The sequence below is a fragment of the Mesoplodon densirostris genome, chromosome 17 (assembly GCF_025265405.1).
Source record: "Mesoplodon densirostris isolate mMesDen1 chromosome 17, mMesDen1 primary haplotype, whole genome shotgun sequence".
Classification (NCBI taxonomy): Eukaryota; Metazoa; Chordata; class Mammalia; order Artiodactyla; family Ziphiidae; genus Mesoplodon; species Mesoplodon densirostris.
This window is the reverse complement of record NC_082677.1, coordinates 21,469,493-21,483,778: the sequence shown is the minus strand read 5'-3', so window position 1 is coordinate 21,483,778 and position 14,286 is coordinate 21,469,493. Positions and strand designations below refer to the sequence as shown.

Genomic DNA, 14,286 nt, shown 5'->3' with positions numbered 1-14,286 from the left:
GGATACTGAAAATATATTTTGCTAAAAACTGCAAATATTTATTGAGCCCTTGCTTTGTGCCAGGCACAGGGAATTTGGCTATGACCAAGACAGTCATAGTATTTGTCTTCAAGGAGCTTACAATCTACATAAGATCTTCTTTTGAACTTTCTGTATAGCTTTACATAAAGGACAGGTTGGTTTTCATTAAAAGTTTGCTTCATCTTTGTAAATCTTTCCCTTTCCTTTACAGCCAAATTTTAAAGATTATCCTGTATATTTACTGAAATTTAAGCAGTGTCTTTCTAAAGCTTTGCACCTCATGAAGACATATACTGTGAACACACTACAGAACCTCACAAGTCAGTTATTAAAAAGGGTGAGTTAACTGGTGAGGTGTTTCTTTGTTTTTGTTTTTTTAATTCATTTATTTTCCATAATGTTAGTCTGAGATTAGTATCTAGTAACTCCAATTTTTTTTTACCTTTTGTTAAATAAATATGTGTTGCAATTTTATTTATAATAAGAAAAAATGCCTATATTATATATGTCTGTCACAGTCTTATTTTCAAAGAATATATAACAGTGTGAGAAATATTCAGTACTATATGATAAATAATAAAATAAGATTCAAACTATTTCTCACTTAAGCTTTTTCTTTTCCTATCTTTTTAAAGAAAATATTAGGAGGAAATACACCAAAATAATAAAAGTGGTTCTGTCTGAGTGGTAGAATTACATATGATAGATTCTTTCTTTACAAATGATGGATAATTTAATTTTCTGTATTTAGCAAATGTATTTTTATTGAATGCCTTCTAAATGCTCGGCATTGTACTAAGAACTGTACAATAGTGAAAGGAGCTAACAAGGTCCCTGCCCTCATGGAGCTTATGTTCAGGAGAAATAATCAGTAAAGAAGGAAAAAGACAAATTAATAAATTACAGATTTTAGTAGATGCTAGGTGGAAAATTAGCAGCGTGTTAGGTTAGAAAATAAGAGTGGAGCTAGATCAGATGGTCATTGAGCACATTTCTTTCCTAAGAAAATAAAACCTGAAAGATAATTTATTTTATTTTTTCAGCCTACTTTCTAAAGAATATGGAATATCTTGAGCTTTTAGTTCAAAGCTACTGATTTTTATATTGCATTTTACCATTCCCATTGCTCTTAGCTGACATAACAGACTATAGAATTTTTCTATTTTGCAAAATTTTATTTTAGGAAACTAATACCTAATAAGTACTAGTACCTACTATGTGTTAGTACTTTATAATTGAGCTGTGTAAAACCTTTGTGCGTGTGTGTTACCACCATTTAATGGATGCACTGAATCTCAGAGAGGTTAAGTAATTTGACCAAAGTCCTACACTCAGAAAGTGACTGAGTATGAATCTGAGTTCAGTCTTTTTACCACCAAAATTCATGTAACATAGCATAAATTTTAATTATAAAGTAGAGAGAGATGACAGCTCCACATAATTATTTCTCATTTGTAGCAATAATAGTATTTAATCTTTCTCTCTGTAAGCTTTTGGTTGGCCAAGCAGTAGCCATACGAAATGGTTTGTGTTATACTTTCTGAATCAGTATTTGTTCGCTAATTATCTTCCTTCCCTATCCTCCCCCATGTTTCTTTAGGATCCTTCATCTGTACCTAATGCAGACAATGCCTTCACACTATTTTATGTGAAATTTCGAGCTGCTGCCCCCAAAGTCAGAGTAAGTCTATTGACATAAGTAAGATAATGCTATGAAATTTATTTAGCCAGCCCTTTGGAAATGCTAAGGTATGTTAGGTCCTTTGTTTATACCAGGAAAATGAACCTGAATGAAAGGTAGACTTTGTCCTTCCACATTATAGCAGTGTATGTTGAGGTCCTTTAAGCCCACAGAGCAGGAAACACCTAGCTCTTGCTGTGATGCTCAGGGAACGTTTCCAGTTGAAGGTGATAGTTGAGCTTAAAAAAACATAGATTTATAGCAGACTTGAGGGGATTGATAAGGATATTTTATACAGAGAGAGCAGCATGTATAGGGAAAGTTGTAGAGACATAAAAGACTTGTATTTTGGGAGGACCTCATTTAAGACTGAAACACAAGACTTTCAGTAGGGTGTGATAGTAAAGAAGAAAGGAAAGATGGCAAAGACCATCTCACAGAGGATGTTGCATGTCATGCTAATTCAGGAAAAGTAGAGAGCCAATGCAATACTTTAAATCAGTGTAATCCCAGATACAGCTGACTGGAGCTGGTACATGTATCTTTTTTTTTTATTATTATTGTGAAGCTACTAGAAAGAGTAGTCTGCTTTTGCTGACTCTGACCTCACTCTCTTCCTTGTTTCCCTCTTGAAAGTCAGTGGAAAGGAGTTTTTGTTTTTTGAAATAGGAACTTGGTCTTGTTTAGAGAAGATACAGTGGTTAGTTGATGGTTTGAGGTTTAGATTGTGCCTGATTTGTTGCTTTTGCTTGTTAGTCGAACTAGCAATGATAAAATTTTGATTAGAAAAGAAATGGTGTAGATAAGAGGGCTCAGTGGTGGGTGAACATAAAATGATTATATAATTATCAGTGGCTTTCCTACATATCATTAGTAACCAGTTAGTATATATGATGGGGTTTCATTTATATTAGTGACAGAAAGCATAAAATATTTACCTAGAAATAACCTTAATGGAAATATAAGGATGAAGAAAATAACAAAACTAGAAAGAAAATCATAAAAGTTTGAATAAATGGTAAACCTATCACAATAGGTTCCTGGTTGGGGAGACTTAATTTTTAAAATGCCAGTTCCTTGGGCTTCCCTGGTGGCGCAATGGTTAAGAATCCGCCTGCCAATGCAGGAGACACGGTTCAAGCCCTGGTCCGGGAAGATCCCACATGCCACGGAGCAACTAAGCCCGTACGCCATAGCTACTGAGCCTGCACTCTAGAGCCCGCAAGCCACAACTACTGAGCCTGTGTGCCACAACTACTGAAGCCCATGTACCTAGAGCCTGTGCTCCCAACAAAAGAAGCCACCGCAATGAGAAGCCCATGCACCTCAACAAAGAGTAGCCCCCGCTCGCTGCAACTAGAAGCAAGCCCATGTGCAGCAACGACACCCAGCTCACCCAAAAAGAAATTAAATAAATTTTTTAAAAAATCTTTAAAAAAAAAGCAGATTGCAAAGCTGAATATGTAGTATAATTCCAGTTTTGTTTAAAAAGAAAAATGTAGTAACTGTGTGCATACAAAAACTGAAAGAAAATATTCTGAAATACTGTGATTACTTTTTTTGTGTTTTAGGTGACTTTCATGTTTCAACTTTTTTGTAGTCACAGACTTTCTAACATGAGTTTGTGTTACTATTATAATCAGAAAGCAATTGAAAATATAACTAAAACAGATGGAGTTAATGGACTTGTCTTTATTCCACAGACTCTCATTGAACAAATAGAACAACGATCTGAAAAAATACCTGAGTGAGTACCCACAGGGTCTTCAATTTCCAAATTACCTTCCTTGAAGTGCTATTTTGCCAAGTCTGTTATGTCCCTGATATTTTCTGAGCAATTACCTTGCATGCTGTACAAGCTTTTTCTTGTAGCACACAGCTCAGTTTGGGGAGCAAGGTCACAGACCTGACCTGGTGAGTTTGTAAGGCATCTTTTCCCAAATAGCAGGATTTCCTTCTCATTTAGGTAGATGTAACATCACTACTCTTGGAAGATAAATCTGTCTTTAAAAGATAAAGGTTATGGTAGTTCATTATGGTTTGTTTTTTCTTTATATACATAAATATTTCTAGTATTTAATGTGGGCAAATGAGCGGTAACCATATAGCTTTGGAGGTTTGGCAACCTATTTTGGGATTTAAGATCGGATTTAATTTACATATCTGAAATCAGAAGTTTATACAGTACTCCAATCTCATTTGCTTTTCATCAGATACCAACAACTGCTAAATGACATCCACCAGTGTTACCTTGATCAGCGGGAACTCCTTTTGGGCCCTAGTATTACTTGTACTGTAACAGAGTTAACCAGCCAGAATAACAGAGATCACTGTGCCTTGGTGAGTTTCTGCTTGTTGTGGTTTAATGTTAAACCTTCTTTTGAGCTGTTAGGATACCCTAGAAACTATACTTGGGTAAATAAGTTTTGGTCCCCATATCAACAAACTTACAGAATGTTTCCTTCTGTTATGACAAATCTAGTTTAGTAATTAGCATTCAATTTGGCAAAATATTCTCATCTTGATTGATTTTTTGAGGTATGAAGATTCACAAATCAGTATTGTTTTTTGAAAGATGAAGTTTCAAAGTTTCTGGATTTATGTAGACAAATTAATCTTAGCTTTTGCTGCAGAAGTGCTTTTTTTAGTGTGATTTTAATTCAGATTATAGAAAAATACATAAAGATTATTTTTTTAAATACTTTTCAACTAGAAGAGTAATTTTCATTGTCAAAAGCTTAGAAAGCATAAAGAAGAAAATAAAAATCATCGATAGTTCCACTGTGCAGAAAACCATTTTCTGTTCTTCAGGGAGTTGTTTTATGAATTATATATGCATAGTCTCTTTGTAAATAAAATGTTGGCTTTATTTCATAAACGCTGGAGTTGTTGTGTGTCTCTAACTATAGATGGTGTGTGTTTGTTTCCCGCAGATTCGCAGTGGCTGTGCCTTTATGGTTCATGTATGCCAGGATGAGCACCAACTTTATAACGAATTTTTTACAAAACCAACATCAAAATTAGAGTAGGTGGTACACAGAATCTAACTCTTGTTTTTAAGATTTAAATTCGCCAATGGCTGTAATGGCTTATTATATTATAGGAGTATTCTAAAGTTAACTCTGGAGTGTTTTAACTTTTGTGGGTATGTGAACAGAATATTGTTGGATGGGACAGTGGTTATTTATTTTGAAATAGATGTGCAGCTTAAAGGCCAACATACTTTCGTATTGTTTAAATTATAATTATGGAGACAATAAGTTATGATAGTAAGAATCCTGTATAGGGAACTGTCTTGGTATCTAGATCCCTTTATCTACACTAAGTGTAATAATTCCTTCTATTTAAAAAATTCTATGATTCTAACTAATGAAGGACACTTACAAACGTAGATACTATTTAAAATCCTTTTTCTTATTTTTCTCAAAGTGTCTTTCAAACCCACTGTCAGTCATTTTTGGGTTCTTCATATTGGTGATTTTGACTGTTAAAAAATTCCAAGATGGGCCTCCCTGGTGGCGCAGTGGTTGAGAGTCCGCCTGCCGATGCAGGGGATACGGGTTCGTGCCCCGGTCCGGGAGGATCCCATATGCCGCGGAGCGGCTGGGCCCGTGGGCTATGGCCGCTGAGCCTGCGCGTCCGGAGCCTGTGCTCCGCAACGGGAGAGGCCACAACAGTGAGAGGCCCGCATACCGCAAAAAAAAAAAAAAAAAAATTCCAAGATTATGACTCTTGTAAAGGGGAAGAGACAAATATATCTTACGGTTTTGATGAAATACTATATATAGAAGAGTACTGTTGACAATATAAAGAGTATAGATAGCCTAATGTTTTTCTTTTCAAATGTTTAAAATTGTCAAAATACTTGGTGTATGTCCAGAATATTTTGAGTTTTGTTTATCTAAGTCTGTAAGTATTCAAGAGTTTTGAACCTATCTTTCCTGGGGAAAATGGCACCATTTGATTCATAGTGGTGTAGGTTATAAAAGGAAAATTAAGTCTACTGAAATATTTTTTATTGTTTTTGAAAGGACATACACAAAATTATTGCTAACAGAAGTTGTAATAAATTGACATTCGGCTGGGGCCAGCTAATTGTTGAGGATCGCTTATTAATTCTGAGCTTGATTACTGATTCTAGCAAAAACAGTTCACAGAATTACTTTCAGCCTTTCACTTCTCATTATATAATGTTCCCACATACTATTTTCCAGTAGATTTTTATTTTTTATTTTGGCTGGAAGCAATCAAGGATGACTTTTAAACTATTAGGAAATACTGAAAGGATTACTGCTGATAACCATGTCTTATTCTTTCATTTTAGTGAACTTTTGGAGAAACTGTGTGTGTCATTGTATGATGTCTTCAGGCCATTGATCATTCACGTTATTCACTTAGAGACTTTATCGGAACTTTGTGGGATTCTTAAAAATGAGGTGCTTGAAGATCATGTACAGAATAATGGTAAATAAGTAGAAATGATCATTTCAAAGGTCTTTTAAATTATATCTATGGCTCAGTGAATTTGAAAAAGATTAGTACCTCCCCCCCATCCCTATATAAACAATATTTTTAAAACTTGGATTGATGCCTTGTCTTTTTGAATCAAGATGCATTATTGCATCTTATTCTGTGACTAAATAATAATGGGGAAAGAATTTTTAAATCTGGGCAAAATTGGTAATAAAATAATTATAGTTACTATTCTTTCTGGCATCTGAAATCCATAGAGGGGGCTTCCCTGGTGGCGCAGTGGTTGAGAGTCCGCCTACCGATGCAGGGGGCACGGGTTCGTGCCCCGGTCTGGGAAGATCCCACATGCCGCGGAGCAGCTGGGCCCGTGTGCCACAACTACTGAGCCTGCGCGTCCGGAGCCTGTGCTCCGCAGCGGGAGAGGCCACAACAGTGAGAGGCCTGCGTACCGAAAAAAAAATAAATAAATAAAATGAAATCCATAGAGAACTGACCTTGGGTTGGGTATTTCTAGTACGCTGTTACCAGAGTACATAAAGTAATTGACTGTATTGCATAGTCTTAATTTAAAAAACAAATTGTTTTAGCATACATACATAGTAATAATTCATCTTTTTTGAAATTACAAATAAAGAAAAGCAATTATCTGGAGTAGCTCTACTTTATTCATCTAATACATGCTTTAACAATTGGTTTGATTGTCATAAAAAACATGATTTTCCTAGTGATACTTAGGTACCTTTAAAAAATACCCTTCAGGTAATCATTTTACTGGCAGAAATTTTTGTCCTTACTTTGACTTTCCTTAAGAGACACTATAGGTTTGTTACTCTTCCGGAGTTTGTTATTCTATTGCATTTAGTTCATTCAAAGATGTACATTTTCTCCCATTTTAATGCTGAATTAAAGATGATTTTTAAAATTAATGTAAATATTTATATGAGTGTGTAATGCCTCCAACTCCCCAGCCCTTAGAAAGCTGATACTGAATCACTGGTGTGTCTTAACGTTGATGGCATCTTAGAAATGAAGAAGTTCTATACAAACGCATATCTCATTTTATTTAGTTATTTATTTGGCCGCACTGCGCGGCTTGTGGGATCTTAGTTCCCCAACCAGGGATTGAACTCGGGCCCTTGGCAGTGAAAGTGCGGAGTCCTAACCACTGGACCGCTGACGAATTCCCTCATTTTATTTTTTTATTCATTTTTCTTTGTGAGAATGTTAACAAGTCATTTAATATCTGTGGGACTCTATCTGTAAAATGGGGGTGATAACCTAATTAATAAGCTGCTTTAGCTATCTCTCAGGATTGGTATGAAGCTATAGAGATACCTTTTAAAAAACACAAAGCACTTTAAAAATAAGATTATTATTTATATTAATAATGGAAGTTATTTCACAGAGTCCCAGGAAGAAGATGTAAGGGCAAATTTATTTTCCAATTTTAAATTTGAGGAAATTGGAAGACATTTATTAAATTTTTCTAAGGTCATCAAGTCATACCAAAGTAGAATACATCCAGTCCCTGAAGCAAGAGTGGTTTATACTATTACTAGACAATTTTGTAATATTTTTGATTGTTTAAAGAAAGTATTTTTTAAATCTGAAGGAATGGGTGATTGACCTTTTTTTTTTTATCAGCTGAACAGTTGGGGGCATTTGCAGCTGGAGTAAAGCAGATGTTGGAAGATGTACAAGAGCGACTTGTCTACCGAACCCACATCTACATTCAAACAGACATCACAGGCTATAAACCAGCTCCTGGAGATCTAGCATATCCTGATAAGTTAGTAATGATGGAGGTAGGGTCTTCTTATTTGATCTTTCCCCTACCCCACACAACTTTTGGATATTTTATACTGGTGAAAATAGGATTTTTCTTTTTAATTCTCATTCAGGATGCAAAAATCAAGATAAACTTGCCATGAAATCATAGGAAATAAAAATTTAAAAAAACTGAACAGAAATAATTTGTTAGATTGTCCTTCCTTCAAGTTGTATTTTATAAACATTCTATATGGTTTTCTGTCCTTTTCCAGGAAGTGTGTCTTCTCAATTTTTAAATAGAATTAGTGCTTTCTATGATTTCTCTTTTTTTTGTTAAGTGACATAGAAGAGGATTAATAACATATAAGCCACCGGAGTTGATGGTCACATAACCATGTGTCGTCTTCTCTCATTAAAAACTCTGGTGGTTGTCTCCTCAAAATTACACAGTGCTGGTGTCCAGTTTATGGTTTGAAGACTTAGGTATATCTCACTGATCTTTCAGTTACATGTGTATCTTCATTTTCTTTGAGTGCTGTACAGAGTTAAAATAATGCATAGGGTATGAGTGCTTAAACAGAATTAGAACCTGGAAATTCTTTTTATTTGTCTATTAATTTTTTTGGATGACAAAATCAGGTTTATTGCTCCAGGTTAAACCAGTGGAGACTGGATATGGGAAGGGTGAGGGGGGAACACAGGAACTTGGTGAAGGCATCCTCCCGGCCTTGGCCTATGCTGAGTTCTCGGCAACCCTGGGAAGCCAACCAGTCAGTGCATTTCAGACCTGCTGATCACCTGCTCATGGGCCAGGCCCACAGTAAAGTTTGAGGCACAACCCAAGGCTCTGGGGAGCATATCCCTCCTCCCCGTGGGGTCACCTGCACAGGTCTGAGCACAGAGGAGGGGTCTGCGGAGATGGCCTCTGCTGGGGTTGCATCCTTAGGAAGGTATCTTGGTGGAGGAGGAGGCTGCCCCCTTCTTCTTGGTGGGGGCCTTCAGCAGCTCCAGCTTCTTGGGCAGACTGGTATAAACAGGTCTGTTTCTCAGCCTGATCTGGGGAGTTGTGCTCTCTCCCCTTCCTCCCCTCCTTTCCTTGTGTCCTTTGTATTGGTTTTTACATTCTAGATAGAATACCTGTTTTAATAGTGCTGTCTGATAGGGTGTTAGGTGATTGAGTTTACTATATACCCCCTCCCAGTTTAATTTAATGATACATTTGGTATGTTTATTTAGTCAACACATGGCCAGTATCCTGAGTGTTTTCTTTTTATTATTTTTTAAATTTTATTTATTTATTTATTGGCTGCCTTGGGTCTTCATTGCTGCACGCAGGCTTTCTCTAGTTGAGGTGAGCGGGGGCTACTCTTCGTTGCTGTGCGCAGGCTTCTCATTGCGGTGGCTTCTCTTGTTGCAGAGCATGGGCTCTAGGCAAACGTGCTTCAGTAGTTGCGGCACGCAGGCTCAGTAGTTGTGGCACACGGGCTTAGTTGCTCCGCAGCATGTGGGATCTTCCCAGACCAGGGATCGAGCCCGTGTCCCCTGCATTGGCAGGTGGATGCTTAACCGCTGTGCCATGAGGGAAGTCCCCTGAGTGTTTTCTTGTGTAGCCCTCTTGTTTTAAGTGGACTGCTTCCAGTAAATCTATTTGCTTTGTTTTTCTTTTGGTGAAGGTCAGGGAGTTAAGGTGATCTGGCTGTGACATCTGTGTGCCATTTAGGGATTAGCTATACTTTCCGGTTTCTGTTTGCAGAATGAGAGGACGGGCCTGACTGATACAGAGCCTGTCTCCTAAACAGTTCTCTGGCTATTCTTTTCGGTGGTAGGTGGGTGTCTGTTAGGCCAGGGCTCCCCAACCCATCCATGGCCTGTTAGGAACCAGGCTGTACAGCAGGAGGTGAGAGGCGGGTGAGCGAGCGAAGCCTCCTCTGTATTTACAGCCGCTCCCCATCGCTCACATTACTGCCTGAGCCACCCTCCCCGACATCTGTGGAAAAAGTGTCTTCCACGAAACTGGTCCCTGGTGCCAAAAGGTTGGGGACCGCTGTGTTAGGCCTTCATTTCTGTGTATTTCCACCTTTATAACCAATGTAAATTAGTAGGATTTTCATTGCCAACTTAGTAGTTAGTGACCTGTGCATATTTGATGATATTCTTTAGGTAGCGAAAAAGAGTTAAATAGTTTCAGTCCATAAGATAATTTTTAAAAATCTGCTTAAAAAATAACAAACTGTAGCTGTTCTCACATAAAGAAAAAACCTGTAGTTTGAGTTTGCCAACTCCTTGATAAAAGCATTTCTGACATCTAGAATGTACCCAATCTTAAATATGAATACTTTGTTTCTAAATGTAAAATAGAAAATTAAGCTTCTAATCTGAGCCTTGTATATTTGACTCTCTTCAGCAGATACCTTGTAATCGTTCTGAAATTAGTGGTTCAGAAAAGGCTATGTATGCCTTTATGAGAATAGAGACACTCTATACCAATTTAACTTTTTCATCTCCATGTGTTGTTTTGGCATAGTTCTCTTAATTAGTTCATTTATCCATTAACTAGTATATATTTTTTTACCTTATAGAAAGAATGTGTTCATATTGCTAAACTCAGCTGAAAACTACACTTTAATGTTCCTTCTGATTTCTTTATACAGCAGATTGCACAGAGTTTAAAAGATGAGCAGAAGAAGGTACCACCTTCAGAAGCTTTGTTTTCAGATGTTCAGTTAGAAGAAGCAGAGCCTCCTAATAATCTAACAAAATCTGGTACGTTATGATGTTTTAGCTTCCAGCTTTTATTCATTCATTTAATAAACTTTTATTGAGGACTTGTCATGTCTCAGGCAAGAAAAACAGCTTGTGCCTTTGAGGAGCCCACACTTTAGCAGGGGGAGATTGGCAAGCCACAGGCGTAATTCAGGGGTGACAGGATAAAGGTAGGCACAGGACACTCTTGGACCACGGGAAAAGGGCATCAGAATTATGAAAGGGGATGAACTTTGGTTGCAGGAAGGCTGATTCAGTGAGAGGTGTGGAATCTGAAAGCTGTAGTGTTGATGAGTGTGAGAGAGCCAGGTGGAATAAGGTTGTTTTAAGATAGAATTGCATGGAGGACGGCATACAAGAATGGAAGACCATGGTTGCTTTGGGGATGTCAGGTGGTTTGCTATGTTTGGGTACAGGTTCCTGTAGGAAGGAGCAGGCAAAACAGTCCAGCTTGTGATAGGTGTCAGGTGATAATCTCATGGGCTTTGAAATTCTACCTAATTGTACCATCAGATTTGCATTTTTTAAAATGTATTGAGTGCCTAGGACTCGGGTAAAAAATGGACAGAAACGTATGGGATAGCTTGGACTAGGGTACCTGTTATTCAAGGAACAAAATTGTCCAAGAGTCACCCTGGATAACTGATGAGTTATCTAGACAACTGGCTAGATGAGAAGTCGGGCACGCCTTCTCCTCACCCCTCAGCTGTAAGGGTGACGCTCAAACTCAGCTCCACGTGGGACTGACGGGGAGGCAGGGGTACTGTAACTCCGTGGGCTTTAGAGAGCCCCAGCTGCCCGCAAGTCCCCAGGCTTAGTGCATCATCAGTTTATTCTAGTTGACACCCCAAATCCAGACTGCCAAACAGCCTCAGTACTCCCCATCGGACAAAGCCATTTTATCACGCCTGCCCTATAGGAAGAGAGACCATAGGGAGCTGCAATTTCCTCCTCTGGAATAGAACGCATGCTGTGTCCTAATGCACATCTTGGTCTAGTTAGCCTCTTGAAGAGTTACTGGAGAGACTAGAGTACATTTCTGTCTTACCAACCCTGGCCTTGTACCTTTCCCCAGTAAAGCTTATTCTTTAACTCATGCCTGCCATTACATTAAGGTGTTGTTGGTAGAACTGTGGAGACTGGTTAGGATGTTGTTGTGTTTTTCCATCTGAAAGGTAAAGGTGGTTTGAACCAGGGCGTTGATGGGGGGGGGATGGAGAGAAGTGTATAGATGAGGGATAGAGTTAGAAGTTTGAATCAGTAGAATTTGGTGACACACTAGATACGGGGGCTAAGGAAGATTGAGTCAGGTCCATGTGGAACAGCCGAGAGATCTGTATTAAATGGGTCTAGAGTTATGCTGTCCAATACGGGAGCCATAGAGCGTGTGAAATGTGGCTAGTCCGAACGTGCTGTGTGTAAATACACAACAAACTTCAAAGACCTAGTATGAAATAAAGAATAAAAAAGTATCTTATTAGTCATTTTTATATTGATTATATGTTAAAATAATGAGATTTTTGATCTATTAGATTAAATAAAATATATTCAAAGTAGTTCCACTAGTTTTACCTTTTTTTTTTTTTTTTTTGCGGTGCGCAGGCCTCTCACCTTTGTGGCCTCTCCCGCTGCGGAGCACAGGCTCCGGACGCGCAGGCCCAGCGGCCATGGCTCACGGGCCCAGCCACTCCGCGGCATGTGGGATCCTCCCAGACCGGGGCATGAACCCGTGTCCCCTGCATCGACAGGCGGACTCTCAACCACTGCGCCACCAGGGAAGCCCTAGTTTTACCTTTTTTAATGTGGCGTTTTAATGTGTCACATTTTTGATTCACATAAAAGTCCTCTTGGACAGCACTGCTCTAGAGCTATAAAGAGGCAGCTGACTCAGAGGTAAAGCTTGAGGACTGTTGACGCTTCGGACTTGTATGAGATCAGCCAGGACAGAGAGTAGAGTGACAGTAACAGAAGTCTGGGGAGAGAGTCTTAGGAGCAGATGGAGGGAGGGGGTGCGCTGGGCCGACAGGGAAAGGACCGCCAGAGGGGTCAGAGGGTGTGATTAAGCCAGAGGAGGAGGGGTCGGCAGAGTGATTTGAGTAAAGAGGTGAGAAATAGGAAATGGGAGGATATCGTGGTTAGAGGGTGGGGTGCTGAGTTTTCCTGATTAAGAGGTGGAATAGTTTGGAGTAATAAGAAGGTCTGTAGAAAGTAATTCTGAAAGAAAGTCATAAGAAACTGTCTGGAGTAGGGGGTGCAGGGGTGGAAGTGAAGGTCTTTGGAGTTGAGAAGGGCAAGGATAACCATATGGGTCATCCCTAAGGTTGTTGATACTGTTCAGAATAGAGATGGAATTTGGGATGGGAAGCAAGGCTCGGTGAGTCTGGTGGCAAGGGGAGCAAAAAAGAAAAGAACGAGTGTTATCACTTCTGCTTCCAGGGTATGTCGGAAGTGAGAAAATGAGATGGCTCTGAAGTGAGGCCTTTAAGTGATGTGATGTTCATGTCGTGGGAGTAGTGTCAGGGCAAGTTGGTGGAGGGCCCACTGGGTGAGGAGGCCGATGATGAGTGTCTTCAGAACGCACGGACCTTGTTTTCTGCGTGGAGAAGCGAGGGCAGCGGCAGGCTCGCAGAGGGAGGGTGGTGGGGGCCCACGGCGGGAGCCGCTGCAGAAGCCCTGCTGCCGGGTTTGCTCGGCTCTTCAGAGGAGGCAGCCAGTAGGCACCTTACTTGGCGACTTGCTGTGTAAATAAACTCTCCCCAGTCAGCTATTTTAACTATTAACTCTTCTCAGGAAAGTGAAAAAATGAACAAATAAGTTGACTTCTGGCTTTGAACTACATAAATGCATTTATTGCACTAAACTTTAATTTGGGAGTACCCTTTTGGCTCTTTATTTTGAAGGAGGAATCCCACAGATATCCTAATTCTTAGCAAAACTAAGGATACTTAACCTCCTGAGTATTCCGTGATATAATTTGTCCAGTTTATTCTTTTTCCTTAAGAAATTTTTTATAACGTAGGTATCTTAGTTTAAAGTAAGGCCTAATGGAAGAGCTTTTTAAAATTCTACAAGTATTACATGCTTTTGAAAAACAACTAAGCTTACAGAACTGTGAAGTGAAAGCACCAGCCCCAACATTGCCCTCTGCCCTGTCCTGCATAAATCCACTCCGCAAGCTCCAGTTCTCCTTCTGAGCATATGCAGATCTAGCTCTTTTTAAATTTAAAAAATTTTTGGCCACGCCGCATGGCTTGTGGGGTCTTGGTTCCCCCCACCAGGGATCAGACCTGGGCCCCCTGCAGTGGAAGCACAGAGTCCTAACCACCAGACTGCCAGGGGAATTCCCTCTAGCTCTTTTTTTAAAAAAGGAATTCTGTTTTGCTTGGCTTTACTTTTCTTTTTTTATTATTAAAAAATTTTCAGATAAACAGAATGATGCAATGAACACCTGTGCCCACCACCCAGATTCAATACTTAACATTTTATTGTATTATGTATATATTTTTGCTAATCATTTTAAAGTAAGTTATGGACATCATTGCCACTTTACCTTTGAGTATTTCAGCACCTCTCCAAAA

The 14,286-nt window shown here is 39.1% G+C and overlaps 1 protein-coding gene across 2 annotated transcripts in view; it reads left to right on the top strand.

Annotated features, from left to right (window-relative positions):
• Window positions 1-14,286, top strand: part of COG3 (component of oligomeric golgi complex 3) — a 60,512-nt gene that overhangs the window by 16,105 nt on the left and 30,121 nt on the right. Inside the window, exons 7-14 of one of the 2 annotated variants that reach the window (XM_060080049.1) lie at window positions 233-358; window positions 1,622-1,702; window positions 3,406-3,449; window positions 3,916-4,042; window positions 4,636-4,727; window positions 6,027-6,166; window positions 7,820-7,980; window positions 10,600-10,708. In XM_060080049.1, coding sequence (XP_059936032.1) covers window positions 233-358; window positions 1,622-1,702; window positions 3,406-3,449; window positions 3,916-4,042; window positions 4,636-4,727; window positions 6,027-6,166; window positions 7,820-7,980; window positions 10,600-10,708 — 880 coding nt within the window. Of the gene's footprint in view, window positions 1-232; window positions 359-1,621; window positions 1,703-3,405; window positions 3,450-3,915; window positions 4,043-4,635; window positions 4,728-6,026; window positions 6,167-7,819; window positions 7,981-10,596; window positions 10,709-14,286 lie in introns of both variants that reach the window. The other variant, XM_060080048.1, reaches the window with a different exon arrangement.